Source organism: Pituophis catenifer, unplaced genomic scaffold (assembly GCF_029215685.1).
Source record: "Pituophis catenifer annectens isolate HBS135680 unplaced genomic scaffold, rPitCat1.0.hap2 SCAF_6, whole genome shotgun sequence".
NCBI lineage: Eukaryota > Metazoa > Chordata > Lepidosauria > Squamata > Colubridae > Pituophis > Pituophis catenifer.
In genome coordinates, this window is record NW_027256886.1 from 67,305,338 (window position 1) to 67,332,147 (window position 26,810).

Here is a 26,810-nt window from a genome sequence, read left to right on the forward strand (position 1 = left end):
TTAAACACTCAAAGAGCCATTTGGACCCATTTCCCATTTCCCACAGAAAAGAAAACACCGGGAGCCACAAAACTCATCCTGTGCCTGACTATTTCTTGAGCGGCCACAAAACTAGCATATGTAGTTGAATTAAATGTTCTGTTTTCTTCTGAAACTTTTAATTCATTTATCTGTGGATTTATCTATGGTTGACCTACCGGGGTTTGAAAAGCTCATTAAATCGCACGCCAGCGGGTATTGCACATTGGCGGTTGTGACACATATTTTGAGTGCCAGGGAGCCACAGCAGAGGGGTGAAAGAGCCACATGCGGCTCCAGAGCTGCAAGTTGCTGACCCCTGACCTACAGTAAAGGTTCGATTATAAAATTTACAGAGCTCATAGAAACGGCCAAGCTGACCAGTTTGGTCAGAGAAAAAAAAAGTTTTTTTTTTTTTAAAAAAAAGAGACTGGAAGCCTTATATGGACTTTTTGTTGAAAGAAGACTGAACTGATTTATGAATTTGGGGATTAGAAAGGGTTAAAGTGGGAGATGAAAGAGTAAGATGGCAATTACTCAATAGAAGGGAATTTGTTTCCTTGTTTATTAGATTAGCATCCTGCCTTTATTACTTTATAAGTAGCTGAAGGTGGTGAACATACAAAGCACTCCTTTCTCTTCCCATTTTACCCACAAAACCACCACTGTTGGGTTGGGTGAAAGAGAGTAACTGGCCTAGACCAGCTTTCTGACTAAGCAGAAGTAGACCTCACATTCTCCTGGTTTCTATCTCAGCAACCACTATAGGTAAAGGTAAAAGTTCGCTTGCACATATGTGCTAGTCGTTCCTGACTCTAGGGGGCAGTGCTCATTTCTGCTTCAAAGCTGAGGAGCCAGTGCTTTTCCGAAGACGTCTCCATGGTCATGTGGCTGGCATGACTAAACACCAAAGGCACACAGTACACTGTTATCTTCTCACCAAAGGTGGTCCCTATTTTTCTACTTGCATTTTTTACGTGCTTTCGAACTGCTAGGTTGGGAGAAGCTGGGACAAATAATGGGAGCTCACCCCATTATGCAGCACTAGGGATTCGAACCGCTGAACTGCTGACCTTTCGATCGACAAGCTCAGCATCTTAGCCACTGAGCCACTGCATCCCCTTTAACCACTATACCAAACTGCAATTTCTTTATTGTTTTTTTCTTTTCATTTCTTTTCATTTTTATACCACCATTGCATTCAAAATAGTCCAAAATTCTGCTTTTCACTACATTACTGCTATAATCCCTGGTTTCAGGTACCAAAATAAATGTTATTATGCAATTCTGGATGCCAAAAATGCTGACTACCCTCGTACTGATGAACTCCATGAGCAGTAGATACGGCTCTTATTGAATGGCTCAATATAGAAAAAAAGAATAGATAGAAACAATTACAGCAGGAACCTAGATCTGCTAAGCACACAAACAATTGCTTTTTCTTTTGCCATTGTTAGAGGAAACGATGGGTGTAACTTCTTTGCGGTGTGGTTAAAAAGTCTCAATGAAGGAGAAATTGTGGTATGCCCTTCCGGAAAGAAAACTTTACAAAGTCATAAAAGTACTGTACAGAAAACAAATCCCAGAATTGCAACTGTTTCCTGCAGGAGTAATACATTTCCAAATTCGGTGGGACTTTTGTGGTTAATTTTTTAAAAAATCTACTTAAGGGAGATTCAGAAAAAAAAAAAAAGTATTGTTGGAGAAGACCTGGCTCTAAAAGAGCTATTATTAGTTCAAGATTAGTCCAACGCTTCCCAGAAATGGGTGTGTGCTAAAAAATGAAAACGTGGAGAAAGTCTTGTTTTGCAAACTGGTGCTATTCTCTGAAGAACTAAGTTCCTTTTAGATAAACTGGTCTGTGACAAAGTCATAGTTTGACTTTGCATCACCAATGCAAAGTGGTGTAGTATTGGGAATTGCATCACCAATTACTGATTTGGCTACATATTCTACAGTAGAAATGTGCGTTGTTTGCAGTTTGTTGTCCTAATAAAGGAACACACAGATGAGTGTGATGATTCTCCAGCAATTGCTGAATGACTATTTCACAAATCCCCAACCATCATGACCAATGGTGAGAAATGCTGTAATTCAGCAACATTTGGTATGGATGTTGGTTTCCCACCATAGGTGCATTCACAGTGGTAAAACTTCTGTAACAGAGGCTAAATTCCTGTAATCAAGCTACATATAATAGAACAGACTGTAGCTTTGGTATTACAGCATAAATGGATATTGCAGCTAAGCAGATAAAAAAGCAACTTCCAGAAAGACATCCTGGTCCATTATTATGGGGGTAGATGTACAATTGAGTTTGGAGTTGAAAGACACTGGACCAAGGAGCCCTTTCTCTTCCAGGACAAATAGCAGTAGCAATAGCATTTAGGGTTAAATACTACCCCCTAGTGCTTTACAGTACACTCTGGGAGGTTTACAATGTCAGCATATTGCCCTCAACAATCTGGATCTTCCTTTTACCGACCTCGGAAGGATGGAAGGCTGAGTCAATCTTGAGCCCCATCAGGATTGAACTCCAGGCTGTGGGCAAAGTTTTGCCTGCAATATTGCACTATAAACACTTTGCCACCAAGGCTCCAATGACAGGCAGCTTGCTTCAGTCTTCTCTGCAAGATAGATCTGTCAGCTCCTACTCCCCCATCCCATCTCCACCCATTGGCCAAAGGAACAAGAGCTACAGCTGGCCATTCAAACAAGAGCTCTGAATTAGGAAGACTGGCTTCAGTAGAACTGGAGAATCACATGAGTGGAAATGCCAGAATCATTGATCATCATTCATCATTTGTCTAGTTGAATAGTCTCAATTATCTCCCGGTATGATGGCTCTGGAGATTGTGAACCCCAAAATAAAACCAATTCATTTTTCGGGATTGATGTGTGGCACTTTGTGAGACGCTTGCCTTTAGAGAGCAAATGAGCACATGAACACATCAATAAATAATGTATCATAAACGTGGGACACCCCCATTTTTTATTGGGGAAATGTTGATGGTAAGGATGGGAGGAGGGCAGGAGGATCATTGTCTGCAAAGATGGTTTTCAATCTGGCTCTTTCTCTGCATAAGCGTTCAAGGCCTTTATAATCATATACAGGTAGCACAAAGTTCCTTTACACACACACAGGATGTTTTGACCAAGGATTGTGCTGACATCCCCCCCATCTCCCCAGGTTCCTAAGGTTGTCTTCTGCAGCTGAATGTGGTTCCTAAGGAGGTCTTCTGCAGCTGAAAATATTAACCTGTGGCTCAGGTGCAGCTTCAGAGTGAGTGCAGCACAGATAGCCATGGTGCTTTGTAACCGCCCCTCCCCATCCTTTCCAGTTGTCAGCATGGGAAGGATTCCAGGAATGTTCTTTATTGGTTTAGAAGGTAGATCAATAGAATCTAAAGGGTTTTTCTCTCCTCCGTTATATGCCAAATAACATCAAGACAGGTTGATTTTGAGTTTCTTTCTAATGCTTTCCTTTTTTCCAGGACCAATATTTTCCTAAAGTTCATCCTTGTTCATTCGTTCCCATTCTCAAGGTCAGGTCTACATACCTTCACAGCAATGGATCTGAGCAGTGGCTTTGCCATTCCTTCCCATAGTCGCTGTCCATGGTGCCATTTTTACACTTCTGGATATTCATGGGGCATGGTGAGTGAGGTTGCATAAGGTTTAGAGCAGAATACATGATTTGAAAGTGTCCATTGATGGAGCCAATTTTTGTCTATTGGTGACAACTTTGAACTGGAACAATGGAGGCTCTCTATTAATTCTCTACTAAACCAAAAAGTGGTTGAGATAGCATAGCTAAAGAAAAGTCTGTTTTGGTTTGTTTTTCAGAAAGGGAAGTTTGTGGCTAAAGGGAGAGAAAAGAGGCTGGGAAAGCAGAGAGGATGACGAGGAAGGACTTCTGATTTCGTTCTCTCTTCTCAATGCACTTAATTAATATGATTGCTTCTAGCTATATCTAGAGATGTTGCTTGCTGCATTCTACAAAGTAAACAAGGTGCTAAACTGCTGATCTAGCAATAATTGTTCTAGCAAGATCAAATTGACTGGCCATATATGTCTATGTGTGGGTAGTTTCATTAGTGAAATCAATAGACAAGAATTTTGTCTGTGCCAGAGCATCTCATAGTGTTTGTATCTTTCCAATTTTTCTCTTTAAAAATTGAGCAGAAACTCAGCATGTTTCTTTTTCATCTCCCCAAAAACACCCAACCCTGAGCTTAAAGGGTGTTGGCCACCATGAAGAGACTCTTGTACAAAAGTATTGCTGGAAGAGGCAGATCCTAATAGCAAGAATGAAATTCATAAGATGTTCAGCAATAGTGCAAAATTCAAAGTTTACATTGTCAGAAAACAGTAGGAATTTGAGTTGGGGTTTCTTTTACCTTTTTTTAAAAAAAATATATCCAAAATATCAGTTTTGTCCCTAGAAGGATAAACTGTAGGGTTCTGAAAAGATTTGAAAACTGTTACTGCAAAACGAACTATTAGAGAACATATTTCTGTACATGTAGAGTGATGCACAGAAGGTTCTTCTGGCTCATAGGCCTGAAAGAAAAAGACGTTGATTCAACATGAAATTGGGGCTATGTGTTGTGGTCTGCCAGCAGCCTGCAGACCTGGCAGTGGAGTGAGGAGGCTGGGGAGGACAATGGGCCAGTCCTGGAATCAGAGGAAGGCCCGGACAAGGGCTCTGCATCACAGGCAGAGATGGGGCCGGGGCCATCTGGGAGCGATGCACAGACTATGGAGCCTCCAGAGTCGGACAGTAGAGAGGCAGAGGAACAGGAGGAGCCTGTTCTTACTGCACACATGCGAAGAGCTGCTAGAAGGCAAGAGCAGCTGAAGAAAAAAGGACAACTCGGGAGTAAGGCCAGGAGATGATTGGCCCCTCCCATAAGGCATAAAAGAGTAGCAACGAGCCATTGGGTTCTTTGTAGAAAAGCAACGTTGATTCCCGTGCTTCTTGAACTTTGTGGGGTTTTTGCCAAGAAAAGCCTTTGGCAGGTTGCCAAAGACATCAAAGGTTGGTGATAAGGCCGACGGACTGATTATTAAGAATTTTGTTTTGGACTAAGCTGAGAATGAATTAATTCTCAGCTGTTTTAATAAAATAAGTTTGTTGAGGACTGAATTGTTTTTGGTAATCACTACTTGGGCCTTGGTCACAACGCTATGTTGTATAAGTCTAGAGAACATAAGACACTGGATACTTCTAGATGATGAATTCTCAACCAGCTGATTCTACTGTAAAATCCACCCAAGATTGACTGTTGGGCTGTTTTGACTGTTTGCAGCTCTGTTCCTTTTCTTTTCTTTTCTTCCTTCCTGCCATACATAGTCCAAATGAAATGATCTGGGGTGAAACTGACCTTGTTAACTAACAATAGACCCAACTGTCTGTTCAGGCTGTTTCCAGTTTCAATTTTTCATGGCTAGTCAGTTTAAAGGAGAGCAAGCAGCTTTGAAACAGAAGTTTTCCATTCATGGAAACAATGAGGATCGACTGAGATTTAGAACAAGTCTAACATTGTTTAAGAGGGCTCATCGTGTTACAAAACATGAACAGCATCTTCATCTAGTAACCCTCTTTGTTAAGGGATGAAATTACTGCTACCAAGGTACACAAAGTATTGTATTTACCGATAGCTTACCGATAGTAAGAAAAAAAAGGTTTTGCCCTCATTGGCCCTCAGGACCACACTGCAGGCCTCCCAAACCCTCTGCGTGCCCCGTTTTTTGCAAAAATTGGGGCATTTTTGCCCTCCCCCAGTCCCCAGGAGCACTCTGCAGGCCTCCCAAACCCTCTGCGTGCCCTGTTTTTTGCAAAAATGGGTGAAAAATGAGCCATTTTTCATGAATACCTACATACACAAATGCACGCAGAGAAATATGTAGCTCAAACTATAATTCTCCAACAATAGCTATACTCAAATGTATAGCTCAAACTATAATTCTCCAACAAAGTGGCACCTCTAGATCAGTGGTTTGCCCTGGTTTGGGTGAACCAGTAGCAGTGGCAGCAGGAGGCTCCGCCCACTTGCCCTAAACATCATCAAATACGATTTGTGCATGCGCAGAAGTGGCGCACGCGTGAGCAAACTGGTGGCAAAGGTGAGTGAAACCCACCCTTCTCTAGATGCACTGTATGATAACCATCTTTTTTAGACAACATTCTTGCTGGTGATATTGAACTCAAGTTCAACAATGTAGAAAGATGGTTTAAATCCCTGTATGTTGTCACTATAAATTACAGTGGCCTTGTTTCCTCATGGTGGGATTTGTGCTTTCTCTCCTTTTCTGCTTTGACATATTTGTAATTGTGTTTTGGTTAGAAATTTAAAGGAGAAAAGTATCTGCTCACTGCTCATCACTTCTTCACAATATTTCAATGATTTTAGGCCATGCAATATATTAAGTCTTTGGCTAACTTGCCTGGGCAAAAGTATGTCTAGGATGCCATTGGCACTTCATGAAGACATGTGTTTGGATCAAAACGTAAAATCTTGTGATTCTTTTTAAAAAAAAGAGTGTTCAATTTTGAAATAAGGAAGTAATGCAAATTAGAACGGTCAATTCAACAGAGTGATCTTGCTTGGCTTCCGATGGGCTTTTTCATCGTTTATCTGCTGACATTCCAAAAACAAGGAAAGAGGAGAATCCTACATTTGGTTAGGCTGTCCGGAAGGTTAAATGTCTTCTCCTTTAAAAAAAAAAAAAAAATTGATAGTTTTAATGATTATAATCCATCTAGAGTCATCTTCAGGCAAGTTGGACAGCATATACCTTGAATAAATAAATAATAATAAATAATCATATGCAGTGGTAAAATTCAATTTTTTTGACTACTGGTTCTGTGGGCGTGGCTTGGTGGGTGTGGTGTGGCTTGGTGGGCATGGCTTGGTGGGTGTGGCAGGGGAAGGATACTGCAAAATCCCCATTACCTCCCCACTCTGGGGCCAGCCAGAAGTGGTATTTGCCGGTTCTCCAAACTACTCAAAATTTCTGCTACCAGTTCTCCAGAACCTGTCAGAACCTGCTGGATTTCACCTCTGATCATATGGTATTATTGAAAATTTGACATGGTGCTGAATCTGTTTCATTGTTTCCAAATAGCAGATGATGACTGGTTGAAAGAGGGGGAAAAAAATTGAAGGCACATGGAACTTTCTTTGCAATGATGATAGTATTTATTCCCAAATATCAACGACAAGAGTACAGATTTCAAAGAATGTAGGAGGAAAAAAAAGTGCTCTTGAATCAGAATAAACTGGAAAATACAAGTGGAAAAAATCCAAAAATAAAGTTAAGGTTGAGTGACTGAGTTAGCTAGTGGGTCCTGCACTCAGCTGATTACAATTAAGAGTCTTTATAGCTGGTGATAACCTATGTAGGAGGCTATTCAGAATCTGTGGATCTTTTCAATAGCTAGTATACATCCGTATTAAAAAAAGTGATACTGAGTTTGACAAGCATTATATTTTTATCAAACAAATTCTGTTACAGTTTTGTCTTCAACATTTCTGCCACACAATAGATTTTTTAAATAAAATATATTCATTATACCAACAGAAGAATATCCTTTCAATAAACCCTTTGTCATTTGAATAATAGGCTTGTCCTTGACCATTCATTTTACAAGGGTTGATATTAAAACATTCCAGATTTGAATAGGTGGAATTAACAATTTCAACTGTTAAAGGCTGTTTCTCAGTAGATTTTTAATTAACTTTCCATTATATAATATTTTATGTAATCACATGTTTTCTGAGATTTGAGTCCAATATCTGTGTCTAAGTTTTCTCAAGGTTTCATAGATTTAATGTAGAGCTTTTCATCCTACGCACATATTATTTAATAGTAATCATTCCTCTCACCTTGTTAGACTTTCCTCCCTCCCTTCCTGGGATGCTGGAAATTATAGCAAAGCAATATTGTAGACATCCATAACCCTAAACCTGGAATAGAAATTCTTGTACAAATGACATTATATTTAAACCAGGCAGATGTCCATTGTTACTGGTCTTCAGGATTTTGGATAGAAAAACGTTGTACCATTCCTTTTGAAATACCTTGCTGTTGGAGGTAAGATCTGCCCCAACCTCTTGGCCTTCTGGAACAGCCCCAAACCTGGCTCTTCTGATTGGCTTGGTGCCCTAATGGGCACATTCTACATTGGAGGTGGCTGGCAGAGTAAGAAAGAAGATCAAGAAAGAAGTTCCCACTTCTGTACTACTTGGTTTCTAGTTTTATCCCTGTGAAGTCTTCTTATGTTTTTTGTATTCTTGCTTTTGTATTATAATCCATCAGAATTCAGTTTGATAGTGAGATGGGTGGCATATAATTTTAATAAATAAATACTAGAAAATCATTAACATTTTAAATTATTAATTAGGACAGCTTTTCCCAAAACGGAACTTTTTCCATGTAATGTATTGAATTTTAAATAACAAAATGCAGCACTGTGGAATGAAAAATCAGTGGCTGGTTTTGGCCAGTCACTCTTCGCCCCTGTGCTTGACCGAGTTGTTGTTGGGATAGAAGTGAAAAGAGATCTTTGCATAAGCTGCTTTGAGCTTTCGGAGAAAAGCATGTGTGTATAAAATAATAACCCCATAATTTATGGGATCACTGGTTGGAATTTATGGGAATTAGTTTCAAAGAAGAGCAGGACATGGGTTTGTGGAAAGGTGCTCTAGACAGGGGTCTCCAACCTTGGCAACTTTAAGCCTGGTGGACTTCAACTCCCAGAATTTTTTTTTTTATTTGATTTATATGCCGCCTTTCTCCGGAGACTCAGGGCGGTTTACAAAGTGTTAAGCAATAGCCTTCATACTTTTGTATATTTTATACAAGGTCAGCTTATTGCCCCCACAATCTGGGTCCTCATTTTACCTACCTTAGAAAGGATGGAAGGCTGAGTCAACCTTGAGCCTGGTGAGATTTGAACTTGCAGTAATTGCAGTGTTAATAACAGTGCTTTAGTCTGCTGCGCCACCAGGGCTCTTTGCTGGCTGGGGAATTCTGGGAGTTGAAGTCCACCAGCTTAAAGTTGCCAAGTTTGGAGACTCCTGCTCTAGGATGTTTGTTTCACTGAGTCCAATATTGTGCAAATTCATTCATTCCAAATAGGTTATTTGCATTACACATTTTGTTCCTGTTTTAATACTTTAATGCCATAGCACAGACTTTTTAAAGTATTTGTATGATACGTTTGGATGTCTTATGTTTTATATCAAACCTAGCCCCCCGCCTCCCCCAAAGAAAATCACAAAAGAGCTTTATTTAAAAATAACAGCCCTGTGACAGGCTGGTTTTCTGTTTCTCTTTTGTTGCAGCCGTCCCGGCTTTTCAGTGACATCTAGGACGCTTTCCCACAATGTCCGATTTGAGAAGCTTCTTCCGATGTTGACCGGTACATGCTCTTGATGGTCATCCCTTCAGGATGACTTAGGTCACAGAGGATCCTTTGACAGTGGGGATATTGACAACTCTTTGGGAGCCTCCAAAGAGTCCGTCTTGCCGTCGAGATGTTGGCCACACTGTCATTTCCAAATTATACAGCATATTTATCCTCTCAAAGTGGCTAAAACTGGGGAAACTGATAGCAGCAATAAAACCAATGCTTTATTTCTTATAATCTCATCTTGAATTAGACCATTTTACTGAATGTGGCCAAATCTCATGTATCAGGGAGCTGAAATGAGGACAACTATGAAGCTGTACTTATTCTCTTTAGGACTAAGAGAAAATTAAGACTCAATGGAGACTTAATCCCCCCCCTTTAGAACTGAATAATTGCTATTATTACACACATGTCCCGGTTATCTGTCCCAGATAACCCATCTGTCTGGCGGCCATAACCAAGGGAGCCTTTGCACAGGTGCGTCTTGTGCACCAGTTGTGCCCTTTTCTAGACTGGAATGCCTTCGCCACGGTCACTCATGCCCTAGTTACCTCTAGGTTGGACTACTGTAACACCCTCTACATGGGGCTGCCCTTGGGATGCATCCGGAGGCTCCAGCTAGTCCAGAACGCAGCCGCACGGGTAGTTACGGGGGCGTCTAGATACTCCCGTGTAACATCTCTCCTGCATGAGCTGCACTGGCTGCCGATGGCGCTCTGGATACATTTCAAGGTACTGGTGCTCACCTATAAAGCCCTTCATGGCTTAGGCCCGGGGTACTTGCAGGACCATCTCCAGCCGCTCTCCCACTGTCCTGTGCGCTCTCACAGAGTCGGCCTCCTCAGGGTGCCTTCGGCCAAACAATGTCGGCTGACGGCCCCCAGGAGGAGAGCGTTCTCTGTGGGAGCCCTGACCCTCTGGAATGGATTGCCCACCGAACTCAGGACAGCCCCCGACCTTCTTTCCTTCCGTCGCGAGCTGAAGATGTGGCTCTTTCGTCAACTCAACTGATCCGTTTGGGGGTACACTGTCATAATTTTAAACTGTTTTTAATAGGGTTGCTGATTTTAATTTTATTTCATTGTGATTTGTATTGGAATTTGTCATTTTGTAAGCCGCCTTGAGTCCCCAGGGAGAAAGGCGGCATATAAATCGCAATAATAAAATAAATAAAATAAATACCCTAATGACAATTAGGAATGGAAAGGTGTCATGGTTTAATCAATGCATACAAACGTATTGGTGTGACTGTAAAGTTACCAATCATACGAGAGCAGGTAGAATAATCCTCCAAAATGGGAAACCATGTTTGTGCCTGAACAGAGAATGTAAAGTAGGAAAGACTCAATTGACATGAATGAATGAAGACAGACATCAATTTATTTCTCTGTTGCAAAGATGCATTCACACAATAAACTTATCCATGTTTACCTGAACCACAGATTATTCAATGAACCCCCCTTTTCTGAATAGTGAATTATAAGGCTCAGTTCACACCACTGAAAAGCCTTAACTTCAAAAACTAACTAAGATTAAAACCTAAGGAAGCTTAGTGTGGTATATGAACACAGTCAACATTTGACATGGAATTGCCAGGAAACCAGATTTTGATAGCTTGAGTAGTCTTAGAACTACAGTACAGTATCACATTCTAGCACTTCCTCTGTTCCCATCTTGTGAAGTTGGATGAAATTGGCTGGGGAAAAGAAGGCTAAGTCATTGGAACCACTACTGAAGAACATGAGTTGGGGCCACATTAGCTCAGGTGGTTAGAACCAGAGGTGGTATTCAGCCAGTTCGCACCAGTTTGCGCGAACCGTTGGCAGAAATTTGGCCAAGATCGCTGAACCGGTAACGACGGCTGGCTGGCTATGCCCATGAACCAGTCCCCCTGTCTCTGCTTGCTCGCCCTGCCCGCCATGCTCTTTGCACACACGCATCCCATTGCCTTGCAAGTCCAATGGGATGCGCATGCGCGAAGAACATGGCGGTGATGGCAGCAGCTTTTTCCGTGACCTCTGGTACTTTTTGGTGACACACGGCCAGCCACCACAACCACAAAGTGGCTCTCAATGAGGCTTCTTGGCCAGTCACTTTCCAGCAGCGGCGGCTGGCTTGGGGTCACAGAAAACTCCGGTCAGCTTGCTTTCCGGAGTCTGGACCAGCCGCTGTGGAAGGTAAACAGCCTGAACAAAGAGGTGGTGATGGGGGAGGAAACAGGGCTAGGACCGGGCCGCTAAAGGAGGAGAAACGGGGGTGACTGGCAAAGGGAGGGTGAGGGTAGATGGGTGGAAATTTCAAAAATTTTCCTACCTTTTCCTGTGGGCATGGCTAGCTGGGGGGGTCATGTGACTGAGTGGATGTGGGTGTGAGTGACATCAAGTTGTCATGCCCACTCAGTCACATACCCCCCCCCCACCTAGCCACGTCCACCAAACCAGTAGCGAAAATTTTTGAAACCCACCACTGGTTAGAACCCTGAGTCAGAAAACCATTGAGAGGTCAAACCTGAGAGCACAAGTCACATGATGGAATGAACTCCGGTCAATTTGTCCCAGCTCCTGCCACCTGCAGTTCGAAAATGTGCAAATGCAAGTAGATAAAGAGATGCCACTTCAGTGGGAAAATAACAGGGACATGAAATAACAGGAACATAACAATCACTGGGCAACAGTGATGTCACTAGCTAATCCTTTCAACCCGGAAGCCCTTGATAGGTGCTTCCGACATGAAGGTAGTAGTAACATGGTTTAAGTGATAGAACCCCCAAGCTCTTTAAGCATGTGTACCAAGGAAAAAATTTAGAACTTTATTGTTCATTCATTTCTTCAGTCTTGCCCTGTAGGAGATAGGTTCCCTGGTTTCCCATTATTTTATTAACAATTCAGAGAATCCATTTTCCTTTAACTGAAATATTGCTAAATCAGAAGGATGCATGCTATTAATTCTACTGTCCCCTTGTTTAAAAGAGATTCCTGGCTACTAGATAACATCACTCTGTCGCAAGAAGCTGTAATTACTCTCTGAGGTTGTTTTTCTCCATATGTAAATCTAACCATTCTTTAGGGCTTAACTGCTACCTAATAGATCCATTGTAACAAATACCACACATTTTTTCAGAGTGATGGGCTTTTGCTCCTAACTCTAATTGGACCATAGTAACTTGTGTGTTGATTATCAATACAGATCATTTCAGATGGCTTCTCAATCATTAATAACTGGCATCATTAAGTAGTTAAGTGCAAACAATTTTGCACTGTTTTCCTATCTCTGCCAAACAGTTCTAACACCCATCTCTCAACTCAACAGAGAGCAATGATGGACATTACTTCATGTATCAGCTGCAGAACAGAAGCATTAAGATTTACAGCTCCAGGTTTTTTTCAGCCATGTGCATATGTCTCTCCATATGTTCTCCACTATTCTGTGATTATGTGTGTTGGACTGAAGTGTAGAGACTGACAAGTGGAACTTCAGCATTTTTTTTCCTCTATAAATCTGCTATTCAATAATATACTGCTGCTCTTTGGAATTTATGTGTGAAATACCTCAATAAAGCTTCCTTAAAACAATTAAGGTATGATGGGCTTCTTCTCTTTAAAATTTAGAACTTCAGCTGAAGCCCTGATTCATTTTCCCTATAGTTATTTTTATTTGTCTTTTCAACTACTTTTCAATGTTTTTAAAAGAAACATTAGCCAGGTTTATGCTTTTCAAGAAGCTGTGTTTTAATCATGGCTTCCTTAGCTAGTCATAGTTCATAAGTAATTATAAGAAGACCCATGGTTCAGAAACCACAATGGTAGAATTCATGATTTAGCTAAACCAGGGATTACTTTAACCAGGGTTTATAAAATAAATGACAATAAGTTGGCTTTCACATCCCAAGCTGAATCTGAATGAATTGTGTTATGGATTAATGTGACATATGGATCTTGCCTTTGAATGAGTGGGACTTTTCTGAAGGCAACAATTCCATACACTTTCCTGGAAATGATCCTATTGAATAAAAAGCTGTATTTCTTCATATATTGGTTAATTTAGAAGAAGCAACAAGCAACACTACCTCTATGTGATCTGAGAACACAGAAGCTAGGCATCTATTTTTTATAAAATTCCTGGTGAAATTTGGAGAGTAGGGGTATTCAACTGTGGCAACTTTAAGATTTGTGGACTTCAGCTCTCAGAATCCCCTATGGGCCTAAGCAAGTATAGGACAATGGGAATTATAGTCCAAAAATATCAGGGTACCTGACTATAGGTCACAGAGCAATAGATAGGATTGCTTATAGCAATAGATAAACCTTGTATTTCCAAATTGATGATCCAAGGTTTATTTTTTGCATGTCCAATTAAGAGATGATGATAGCAGTTGATGAGAAAGGTCCCAAGAGATGTAATTGTTTTTACTATTTTCCCAAATATTCTCTTTTTAAAAAGCACAAACTTTTTATACAGTCTTTTATTTATTTTCTCTTTTCTGTTATGAATGAATGATAATATTGGCCTGAGCAATAGCTGTATACTTTCTGTTCTGGCATGGAATGTTCCTTTTTATGGGAAAAAATATGATTTCATAATTTCATTCTGACTTGTACATGTGCTGGCATGCTGTATTATGAATGCCTCATTGTAATGGCAAGCTTTCAGTGATGTCATTTGGAAAGGATCCTTCTGCACTCATAATTCATAAAAAGATTGGTACCAGTCCCATTAAAATAACAGAGGAAATAGCCTAATATACAAAAATGTTCCTCCTCAGCTTTTCAGACTTATTTATACAAGAGGGCTCTTATTCTCTCAATTAAAACATGTAATAACAATGTATAAAATTAGAGCTGTGGGGAAAGATTCACTAGTGACAGTCAATGTTAGAATCCTTCCTTCCTTCCTTCCTTCCTTCCTTCCTTCCTTCCTTCCTTCCTTCCTTCCTTCCTTCCTTCCTTCCTTCCTCCCTCCCTCCCTCCCTCCCCAGCAGCAGCACAGCAGTGCTAAACCAGCAAAAAAACAACAACCCAAATTTCATTTCCCAGAGAGTAATGGGTCCTGGTATTCTGTAAGTTAGCCTGTTTGAATTATCTCTGTTGATAAGGTTTTGCCCTATGATACAGTATTTTGCCCAATTGAAGCTTACAAAGTATCAAACAGACAAGAGTTTTAGAAATATATAGGTATGTGGGAGGACTGCTTATGATTTCTCCTACATTTTGTCCAATGTCAAATTTTCACTAACTGGAAGCTAAGTAGAAACCGGCAAACCCTGTTTCATGTGGAAAAGAAGGGCCCTGTGTATTTTCCAGACTTAACAATTGGGTGGCTTATCTAACAAGATGACGGTAAATTTACTCTAGATTAAGTTAATGTTAGGACGATTGATAAAGGAAATATGAAAATGTTGTGGAACACAGAATTATTGCACAAATTAGACTTGTAGGCACACACACACACATATATCCATAGCTTTATTAATAAATATATAGTGTTCATACCAAGAAGCTTTTCAGAGCATAGATTTCCAATCTTTGGCACGCAAACCATATTTAAATGAATGTGAAATTCTTCAGATCTATGCTTACCTTTCAAACTGTTATAACTTGGCAGCATTCTTCCCTCATTTCTCCTGGAATGATTGGCTGTAAAAATGTTGATGAATTTCCCTGGATAGGATAGTTAATGACATGCGGTAAACTTGAGCTGATATGGCTGTGAACATGCTGGAATGTAAATCTTCAATCAAGAGCTTTTCCACATGGCAGCTGTGCCCCTATGGTGGGTAAACATGCACTCAAAATCCTTCTCCAGTTGTCCCATCATGCTGACAGGAGGGTGAGCCTACATCCAGAAGCCTAAGCAGAATGGACGGACAAGGTGAAAACTTGTTTGTAAATGGATACCTCATAAAACGGGAAATTCCAAATCCTGATGCATGTCTATATGTGCATGTAAATTTCAGGTATTGTGCAAGCCCTGCTTTCAGAATAAACTAAAGTGCTGAAGCTGAGCTCAAGAATCGAAAGACTGATGATGTCAGAAGCTATCCCCACAGGAAACAAAACACCTCCGTGGGCTGCAGAAGCCCTGCAGTGGTTTCTTAAAGGTTACAGCCTCAAAAATATTAAAAACCAAACTTTCCTTCGGTAGAAATTACATCAAGATAGAACTGAAAAACGAGTTAAGCATTAATAAATAGGCCAGCAGATGGAGCATTTTGCCTAAAAGGGCTTGGTTTCTTCACGATACATGATTTGGAAAAACATTAATGCTCAATAAGAAAATGCTGGACAGCCAGTGTGGTGTTAGACTAAGAAGGAAAAAGGAAACTTCTACTTCAGCCTCCGTCACAGACGATCCTTCGGTGACTTCATGTCAGTCACTCTCTCCCAGCCCATCATACCTCACAGGGTTATTGTTGGAAAAAACCAGGAAGGTATCCTGTACTTTATTTTGAGCTCCTGGATGAAGGACATAAACCAGATAACAATAATCTGTGAATCAGAGCAATACATGTTTGAACGTTTTTCATATAATCATGTACTTACTGTACACTGCTACAGTGAATTGCAGTATTCTATATTTTGGCCTCAAAAGCTGCCTGGAAATGTCCATAAAATCACCAGATGTTGAGCTTAATTTAACAGTGACTTCCCTTTTAGGTACTAACCATTTTTCATGAACTCTACACTAAGTTCAATGCTTATGAACTACCGCCACTTCTGTTACCTTCGCTGGTTGTCTCATATAATCATGTTTACATTTCTTTACATTGCTAAATCAAAGTGTGTTTTGTCTAATGGCTCATTTGTCAATTCTTTAACTGCTTCTGTTTCTCCTTTCTGTTTTTAGATTTAAGCCTCAACATCTGCATTTCTAAAATAATAGAATTCCATAACTGGAAAAAAAAATACCTACTAAGTTATTAAAGGCATCACATAAAATAGACTAGGAAGACTCATCAAATAACCACACATAACTCATTGGCTTGGTAGTCCTTGCATTTGTGCTTTCTTGTTTCTAACCCTCAGTAGGGACATAGCCTCCAGGGCTCTGTAGAAGAAAGTTCTGAAAAGCCCATGTGGCCTTTTGCATTCAGACCTAAATATTCAACTTCAGAAAAAATAAGAATGGGCAAAGATTAAATGAAATCAAATTAAATTATAATCAGTGGTGCATGAAAAATTACAATTCTGAGACTGAAGTATTTTTGAGTTTCTACAGTTCATATGAAGATATCTTCATATACTTGTTCCCAACATACCTATTCCTTTAAAGCCATTACAAATGAGATTTTTTTACACATGATCTGAATAATTTAGCACAAAATATACAGAAAATAAAAGGGCCAGAAAAATGTTTGTCATAGGCTGCAAGTTAGGTATCATAACACATATATTGCTTTCAAAAAGTAGCAATATGATGCTAAACAGCAAATTATTTTTACAATTTGCCTGACTTAATTTTTATAAGTTTTATCCAATGAGCTAGAAGCATGTTGCAGCATATAGGATGTACAGGCTGGGATTTCTGTCAGCAGCTTATGATATAGATATTCTTGATATTAGCAATCAATGCAGTCTGAAGGACAGCAGCTTGATAATCAGTATATAATGAATATAATATAATTAATAGCTGATCCTTGGTTAGAACTTGATAGAACTTGAAAATGCCAAATTCACTCTGAATATCTTGCTGACTGCAATGAACCATAATAGTAGACTTATGAATGGCTGGGCAATGGATCAACCATGCTAATTAAGAGTTACTCAGCTTTTAAATAAACCAGCTTTTAAATAAAAGAGTACAGTAAAAAGAGAAATAGTTTAATATAGCAATTAGTTACTGGGGAAGAAGAAAAAATAGGACAATAAAACAGCATAACTAATTAAAATCATTGCAAAGTCTCTGTGAATGAGGAGTCCCATGAAATCTCCTCTCTAGTAGAACTGAAGGCATGAAATTGGGCTCTAGAAAAGGCCCATATCTATATTTGCTTAGTGTTCAGTTGTACAAGTACCCCACATAGAGGGCTTGTCTATTGGTGATAGAATTCGGGGCATCGTAGATAACATTTTGGTGACCAATCTCCTTGATTTTCTTTTTTTACTGTGACTGTTCCAAGTCCTTTTTCTGTGCTTGCACTGCTAGTGTTTTTCATTTCAAAATCTGAAAGCCCTTTTAGACTTTGCACACTGAAAATATCCTTTGCTGCGATTATTCTGGATTGCAGCTCTCATAACAAACTTGTTATGTCACAATGACAAAAATAGAAATTATAAGACACCACCAAACTAATACAGAAGATGAAAACACGGCACCAATGTATATTCTGCCTTCAGGTGAATTTAATGAGAAACTCTTGTGGCATGCTCAAGACATATTTGGGTTAAGTCCATATATAAAATGCATCTAGCTCTGCTGTAACTATTTAAACAGGAACAGAATGAATTTGTCATGAATACAAAGCAATACCGTTTCTAGGTAATTCCCTAAGCAGCAACATTTTTTTTCCAAAACAAAACATAGGTTGATTGAATATTTACAAGTGCATTTCTTTTACAAAAATACATATTTTAACAAGTAGGAGACACCAAGTCATTAATAATGACCCCTTTTCACTTCAATTTGAAAATTCATAATCTAACCTTTACAACCACAAAAAGGTTTCTTAAGGTATTACTAATTTTGACCAAAAAAAAGCTCTGAAAAATATTTCCAACGTTAAAAAAAAGATATAGCAATGGAATATTGTACATTGTCTATATATTGCAAGAGTTTTTATAGTGATAATCAGAAAGAAGTACAAAGAGAATTACTACATGTTTTTTGTCATTTTTTGGAACTTAAAAAGACAGTCTTAGATATGTTTTTTAGCCCCACGAAATTATGCATGTTTTATTTCCAATTTTATTTTCCAGAAGTTATCTGGAATATGTTTTTTTTAAAGAATAGCATCATTTCTTCATTTTGGCTGATTGTTAAAAATGAAAAGGCCTATTGATATTTTATAGTTCTCAATTCTAGCAAAGTATACTTTTTAGATACTTTTAGAAGAAAATATTTTAAAAAACAGCGTCCTTTAAGGTTTTCCATTAAATTATTTTGGGGGAAAATTAATACCCAACATTGTTTTACCTGTAAATAGGACAGGTGTTAATGAAATCAGTTTTAATGTAAAATATAGTAAAAATTTGTAAAGCAAATGCTAATATTTTATCACTTGTGTTAAATAGGTTATTGTGAAACCATAATTATTTAAAAAGGCTACCAATTTGTTCATTTTTGTGCTTTGTAGAGTAAGAGCGTATTGGATTTTTGGCTAAATAAATTACAGCCAACAACAATAAAAACAGAAATCTGAAATTTGTACTTCCTGAATCCTGGGCAGGCGGGGGGCAGGGACAGTGTTACTCAGAATTACTTTGAAAATGGCTTCTCTGCACCTGCCTCCCCCAAGCTAGAAAACATCACTGAGAACCAGAGGGTAATTAATAATCAACCTTCTGAAATCTAGTGTTTTCATGATATTATGGGTTGTAACTCCAGTATTTACAACTAGCATGTTTTGCAGTTTAGGAAGATTCTAACAGAGCATTTACTTTCAATTCATATAAATATTTTAATAAAAATATAAGTTATTTCTATAAAATTAGGCTTAAAAAAAAGATTAGCAAGATCAATTCTAAGGAAACTTAAATTTCAACCCAACAATTCAGGAAGTAAAAATGTGAAAGAAAGAAAGAGAAAGAAAGTGAGAAAGACAGAGAGAGAGTAAGAGAGAAAGAACGGGAAAGAACAAGAACAAGAACAAGAAGGAACGAAGGAAGGAAGGAAGGAAGGAAGGAAGGAAGGAAGGAAGGAAGGAAGGAAGGAAGGAAGGAAAATATTTTTGAAGCAAGTAACTTTTGGTAATTTTTAAAAAAAATGTTAGACATTTTGCAAATTTTTCTTTTCTATTATTACAATCTTCTTATCACACATACAAAATCAATGGACCCCCCTGCATATTCAATCTATTTTGTTTTAGTAACTCAAAAATAATCAGAATGTTTTTCTTCCTGCACGGCACTCATCATACTTTCCATGTAAATAATGGCAAGCATCAGCTTTCTCTCTTGGAGAACTGAATATTTTAATACTCTATAGATTTCCATAGTTTATTTAACATAATTGCACCATGTAAGAATTTGAGATGAGCTTCCATTAAAAATGGCAGGTCACTTGTCATAAAGGTAACTGGAAAGTGTATTACAGCTAGCTAGCTAAAATTTCATTAACAAAAGCAACAAACAAACAAAAAAGTATTACCTTTGTGTTTGTGCAGACAGATAAATCTAAACCGTAACATTTAAATAAAGACATTTGCTTCAATATAGCAAGCACATTCTCTTTCAAAATACAGTATATTAAAATGTTTTACAGTAGTGCTTTCTATCAACTTAGTACTATCTCCACATAATGTAGGGGAATTATCTATACTTCTAAATAGAATTCATTTTTTTAACTGAAGATGCCATTTATTTCAAGACTTTTCTACTTAAAAAGATTTAGCTTCTCCCCTGAACTGTGGTACTTCCTAGCAGCAATGTACTGTGTATGTGAGTCACAGCAACAGCTAAACATCACTGGACAAATGATGTGGTCATACAACTTATATCAATGGCCTCATGGCATATGATGCAAGTAGGTAAAGTCACCTCATGATCATGTCATCATGGCACACAAGTCATGGACACCCTGTAGACCAGGGGTGTCAAACTCGCGTCATCATGGCGGCATCACGTGACATATCACGACTTTCCCCCCCTTTGCTAAACCGGGCGTTGGTGTGATCAGCGCATGATGCATCCAGCTGGTGGGCCACAAGTTTGACACCCCCTGCTGTAGACCCTCCTGCAGTTTCCTCTTGTTCAGAGAAAAGGACGTATTTTGAAATAAGCCTGAGCACATGGTGCCACATTCATAAGCATCTAAAGTGAATAGGATACTGATGAAAAGGGAATCTACTCCCCAACTAATTTTTTTTATTATTGCTTTTAATGGATAATTCCATTTCCTTTGTGTCGCTTGTGGAAAATTATTGTAAAGTAAAAGGATTTTTGGTTCAGTGGCTATATAAAAGCCTCTCTTCATGTTTTACAAAGAAATGCTCAGATTCTCTAACACTATATTAACATGTTGTGAATTTTGACAATAAGCATCTACAGTGTAGAGGTACAATGCACCTGTATCAGAAATGCAAATTTGTAGGCCACAAGGAGGTTAGATGTGCAAGAAATATTTTAAGGCTTTTACTTTCACAGCTGAGAAGTCATATCTTGGACTTTTATGCTCCCCCCCCAAACTCAATTGGGAAATCTCTTACTAATCACGGTTAAATCATATTACAAAAATGAAATAAGCTAGTTCTGAAATCTGGAAATTCATTGAATTGTTGTTGAAAGGTTTTGTTTTTTTTTTTCTCAGAGCCCAAAACATTTGTTTTCATATGGTCCTTTTGTATAGCAAAAGGCAAAATCCCTGCTAGGTACAGCAGAAAATATTTTGGCAAAATATTACAGCAGAAAATATTTTGGAAAGTATTTTGGACAAAATACTTCAGTCCACTACAATATAATAAGAAATAGGAGATTGGAAATGTAACACAGACCAGTTGGAATTAACCTATGGAATAATACATTTCTTCTAATGAGACAAGATAAAGCAATAATTACTCATTCCTCAGAGGAAAACCTGAAACAGAAATTGTGCACATACTTAATTGTAAAATCAAGAATGCTTTTACAGTTGCATGGATGTTTAATTTTAACAATGCTCAGCCTGAAAGAGTGCTGACATGAGAAAAAGACTAGATGCTTCCTATTAGTATTGGGACAGATAAGTCTCATTGCTGATGAATTAGCCATGTTAGCTCAACAGTAGTGGAAGATCTTTCAATTAATTGCAAAAAATACCAGAAAAAAGTGATAAAGGCATTATGTAGGACTGATCTGTATTGATAAGATGTCTTAGGAGGAGGTAAATTTAGATTCACCCAAAAGCCCTGAAAATTTGAACTATGCATCCATTTCCTAGGGTTTGGGATAAAGTAGAAAGTAATGCCCTATGTATTCTCTCCATGAGGAGCCATACATATTTCTAGGTTCATAGTCATTTATTCCAGGAATACGGGAATTGCAGCTTTGGGTGTTATCCAGAATTATGGAACAAAACCCACAAATCACATATATATCTTTTACCCCCTTGCTTGAAGGGAATATTCAAAGCCACTCTTAAGACACTGAATGCATTAAGAAATCTGTTGTCATTATATACAAGTTAAACTGAAGACTGAAAGAGCTTTATGTACAACTTTATGTAATCAGGTCCCCAACTAGATCCGACTTCTTCGGTATTATGGCATGATTGATTCATTGGATAAATCAAAACTGGCTGGGTTAATATGTCTTCAAAGTCATCAATCATAGTTTACAACCCCACATGGGTTCACAGCGTAAGCTAAGCCAAAACCAAACAAACTTTGTGATGACAAAGCACAATGGGTAAACCCAATCAGAATATACAAAATTCTGACTAAGATTCACAGAATGAGTTTCATGGGCCCAAAGTTTCGTATATGTAAAAGTAGTTTCAAAAGCAACGTATCAGCTGCTTTGAAAATAGAAGGGAACGGCAAAAATATTTTTTTGATATGCCAAGGGGCACATTTAACTAGGCAAAAAAGAAAAGAAAAGAAAACTCCACTAGGCAAGAGCTGAAACTGGCATTTGGATCCAACCTATTGCATCTAATAAAAGAAGCATGTACAAATGATACTTTTTCAATGAGCTAGGAACAGTTAACAGATGATTTAACATTTAACTGAGAATACATTCGTCAGAAAGTGCTGGCCCCAAGCATAACAAGAATTGTACAATATTGTAATCTACAGCTGATTACTCTGGACTAGAACCTTAGAACCAAGTCTATTAGCGTGGGATTTGACCTGGTGCAAATAGCACGTTTTTCCTCTAGAAATAATGATCTACTTTACATATTCTTACTTACAAGACCCCTGTATTACAAGGAAGGCATACAGTATTCGAGCTTAGTTTCCAAAACTCAGTAGTTTTCTAGAGTGAATTACTTGTCTTATGATATGTAATTTACTATATAAAGAATGTTGTTTATTAAAAATTGTACAAATCGTTAAATTTGACTGTTACCTTTGTTTTTAACTGCAAAAAAGTAATGGAAGACGAGAAAAAACAGTATACAATACATTGTGATTTCTGTAGTAATATCCATAGCACAACATTATTGAACAAGAAAGAATTCACATATAATACCTAAGGCAACCATTAATATTTTTGAACACTACTGTTATGAAAAAAAAAAAAAAACCAAACACCCTGAACAGCCAGTAGTTTTGGTCAGATAGCTTTGTAACCATTCAAATTTACTTGAGTTTCACACTTGACAACCCATTTCATAACAACAGTAAGATTCCTGGTAAACCTAGACCGTGCCTGTGATGCAATTAAACTGGCTCATTTTATAATGTACTGATGCATATTACTGAATATGTTTAAAGAATACAGAAGCAGATGCCATTCCAGTGGCTGTAATCCAACACATTTAAGACCACCAATTTCAACCCACAACTTTCTAGTATTATTACCAAATTTCAAAGGGAAAGCAACAATTAAAAATATAACCAACACTTTGAGAATAAAGTTTTCACAATAGTTTTTCTTTTTAGTTAAATTACAATATAATTTAAAATATCTCTTCTTTTAAAAACTCTTATTTTACCTGCTGCACATGTACCAATGTGCTATTACTCCAAATCAAAACTTTAAATAAGTTTTGTGAATCATTGAAAGGAGATCATTTGATATTGTACCAGTCAAGTTCAATTCAGTCTGGATGTTTTCAACTTCTTTGATACAAAATCTGACTGTTCAGATACTGCTAAATGATCACTGCATATTAATGAGTGAACTACATCAGATTCTATGAGAAGCTGAACGAGTAAAAGTAGTGGTAAAATAACCACTTTTCTGAAACATGTATTATATACAAAATATTTAAAGGTATAGTTTTTAACCTTTTATACAGTACTTTTAAACAACTTTTTCTTCAGTAAAACAGTACATGTGGGGAAAAAGAACAATAATACCACAAGAGAAATAGAAGACAGCTATTTTTTCTAATGTATTCGGTGTTATGGAACCATTTAAGTTTTCTATCAGGCAAAGCAAATATTCAAGAGATTGATTCTTGACTATACATTTAATGATTTGGCTATAATTTACAGTCTTTTGATGCCACAAATATATCATGAATGTTTCAGTTGCAGAATGGCACTTGGTTTACTCTAACAGCAGGGGCAAAGTAATTGATCAGCTGAAGAGAAGTCCATATTCGCAGGTTGAAATTCGAGTGGTTTCCCCCCCTCCCCCCCAATCCAGGCACATCCATTCATTGTGCAATCTGTCGATGGGTAAACAACATAGTGCAGGTTTAATCTCAGTAGAATCTGGCCCTTTGGTTTAACTGAAGTCAATTCTGGGTCGATACTGGAGTACCATGGGATAAGACTAAAACCACAATGAAAACAGAACAGAAACAATAATAGCAGGTAGAACATAAATAAACAAGCAGTATAATGACTTAACGATTCAACAGAATTTAGTTAGTAAGTCCTTCCTCATCAATGTTAAGAGGAACAAAATAATACAAGGGTAAGAGTTGTATAACTTAAATTCTCATGTCCCCCTGGCTCATCAATAAACTAATCAATATTCTCAAGTTGAAAAATAAATTGGCCATGTTCTCAACAATCTGAATTCACTAGCACTTTTCTTCCTAAGCAATTCCTCATTACCTACAGAAGGATTGCTGGACAGGCTAATGAAAGCAATCGCCCCCTATGAAGATGGAGGGGAAGTTGTTCCTGAACCAGTTGTTTTCAGTATTGAAGTCATTTTAATTCTCTCTATGGATACATAGAGTACCATCATTAAATAGGAAGAAACTAGCAATTTAAAAAATTAAACAAAAGAATATATACAAGGTACCTAAGAAGTAGTATCCAGGACTGTAAGAACCTACTGCTGCTAATAATTGTCCTCACAGTAACACTATGCTGAGCACTGAGGTTAGTGTTGTACTCGATTGCATTAAAAAAAAAAAAGTAATTTTCACCAGTTGTTCTGATTGGGCCTAATCTTCATTTAAGGATGCTGTCTTTAAAATTCCCAAGCAGACCATAATTCACCTGTTATACACTGTGATGATGCAAAGATAATGTCAGGAACCATCATGATACAAACCCCATGGGGGGGCACTGTTTTGCGGTGGTTCTCCTCCTATCTCTCCGACCGGTCGCAGTCGGTGTTGGCAGGGGGGCAGAGGTCGACCCCAAGGCGCCTTGTTTGTGGGGTGCCTCAGGGGTCAGTCCTCTCGCCCCTTCTGTTCAACATTTATGTGAAGCCACTGGGTGAGATCATCCGTGGCTTTGGGGTGGAGTTCCATCAGTACGCTGATGATTCGCAGCTGTACATCTCCACCCCAGGCCATCCCAACGATGCCCTTGAAGTGATGTCCCAGTGCCTGGAGGCCATGCGGATCTGGATGGGGAGTAACAGGCTCCGACTCAACCCTTCCAAGACCGAGTGGCTGTGGCTTCCGGCGTCCCGATATAGCCAGCTGGTGCCATCGCTGGCTATTGGGGGCGAGTTATTGGCCCCCACGGATAGGGCTCGCAACTTGGGCGTCCTCCTGGATGCACGGCTGTCTTTAGAAGACCATATGACGGCTGTGGCCAGGGGGGCTTTTTATCAGGTCCGCCTGATTCGCCAGTTGCATCCCTTTCTGGATCGGGATTCCTTACGCAGTCACTGATTGTCACTTCCCGCCTGGACTACTGCAATGCTCTCTACATGGGGCTCCCCTTGAGGAGTACCCGGAGGCTACAACTGGTGCAGAATGCGGCCGCGCGGGGGATTATGGGAGCGAGGGGTCGCTCCCATGTGACACCTCTCCTGCGTGAGGTGCATTGGCTTCCAGTGGTCTTCTGGGTGCACTTCAAGGTGTTGGTTACCACCTTTAAAGCGCTCCATGGCATAGGACCTGGGTATTTGCGGGACCGCCTTCTGCCGCCGATAGCCTCCCACCGACCAGTACGCTCCCACAGAGAGGGACTCCTCAGGGTGCCGTCGGCCAGGCAATGTCGGCTGGTGACCCCCAGGGGGAGGGCCTTCTCTGTGGCAGCTCCTGCCCTCTGGAACGATTTGCCCCGGAGATAAGAAGGATATCGGATCTCCGGGTCTTTCGCCGTGCCCTGAAAACTTTTCTTTTCCAGCAAGCAGGGCTGGCGTGAACCCCGCCCCCTTTTTTAGTTTTTAATTGTTTAGTTTTAATCTGTTAATGGGTTTTAATTCGCATTGTTTTAATTCGGGCCAAAGTATATAATTCTTTTAATTAATTTTAAATTTTGTATTGTTATGTATTTTAGTTCTGGCTGTGCACCGCCCTTAGTCCACTAGGAGAAGGGCGGTATACAAATTGAATAAATAATAATAAATAATAATAATAGTACTTGCCTCTCAGTATCAGACATAAGCATGTAAAGTATGTGGCTGTGTGACATGTCTTTGATTTACCTTCCCTTGCAGATGCCTATTACACAGCTGCAAATAGGCTACATCCCGGAAAGCCAAGGAAATTTTTAAAAAATACCTTAGATTACAGTGGCTTTCAACCTGGCCCCTTGAAGATGTGTGGACTTCAACTCTTGCTGGCTGTGGAATTCTGGGAGTTGAAGTCCACACATCTTCAAGTGGCCAAGGTTGAAAAACACTGCCATAGAAAATTAATTCCTGAACAGTGTTTGTTAACCATGTACTGGGGCCTGATTTTTTCATCCTAATGTCAGGTATGTGCAACCTGTTGCTAACGTCCAATTCTCACCATCTCCAGCCACTGTTGACAATGTTGAGGAATGATGAGAAATGTTCTGTAACAACATTTGCATAGTCATACCTGCCTTATGACAATCTCCCATTCCTTAGGGATATAATCTGAAAATACAGGGACATGGCAATGCAGTGATATGCATTTTCCTCAATGCAACTGTCCATTTACATGAATTATGGCTATACTTCCTGCACCTAACTTCAAAGGACTCTATTATTTTCTCTACTAGAAAATACTTACATGACTAACTCAATGGCAATGTGTAATGGATCTTGCTCAAACAAATTTATTCTAATCCTGGATATAACACTGTATTTTACAGTCTCACCATAAAGAGATCATAATGCTTTTTCAATTTCTCCCATGGAAGGGTGACTTACTATATATATACCTGGTTATATAAAATAGGGGAGCA

At 38.9% G+C, this 26,810-nt stretch overlaps 1 protein-coding gene across 4 annotated transcripts in view; it reads right to left on the reverse strand.

Annotated features, from left to right (window-relative positions):
- Positions 1 to 17,235: 17,235 nt before the first annotated feature.
- The window catches only part of PCGF5 (polycomb group ring finger 5), a 41,416-nt gene continuing 31,841 nt past the window's right edge, over positions 17,236 to 26,810 (reverse strand). For all 4 annotated transcript variants that reach the window (XM_070944877.1, XM_070944874.1, XM_070944876.1 and 1 more), the window contains exon 10: positions 17,236 to 24,015. In XM_070944877.1, coding sequence (XP_070800978.1) covers positions 23,968 to 24,015 — 48 coding nt within the window. In that variant the 3' untranslated portion in view covers positions 17,236 to 23,967. The remainder of the gene's footprint in view (positions 24,016 to 26,810) is intronic.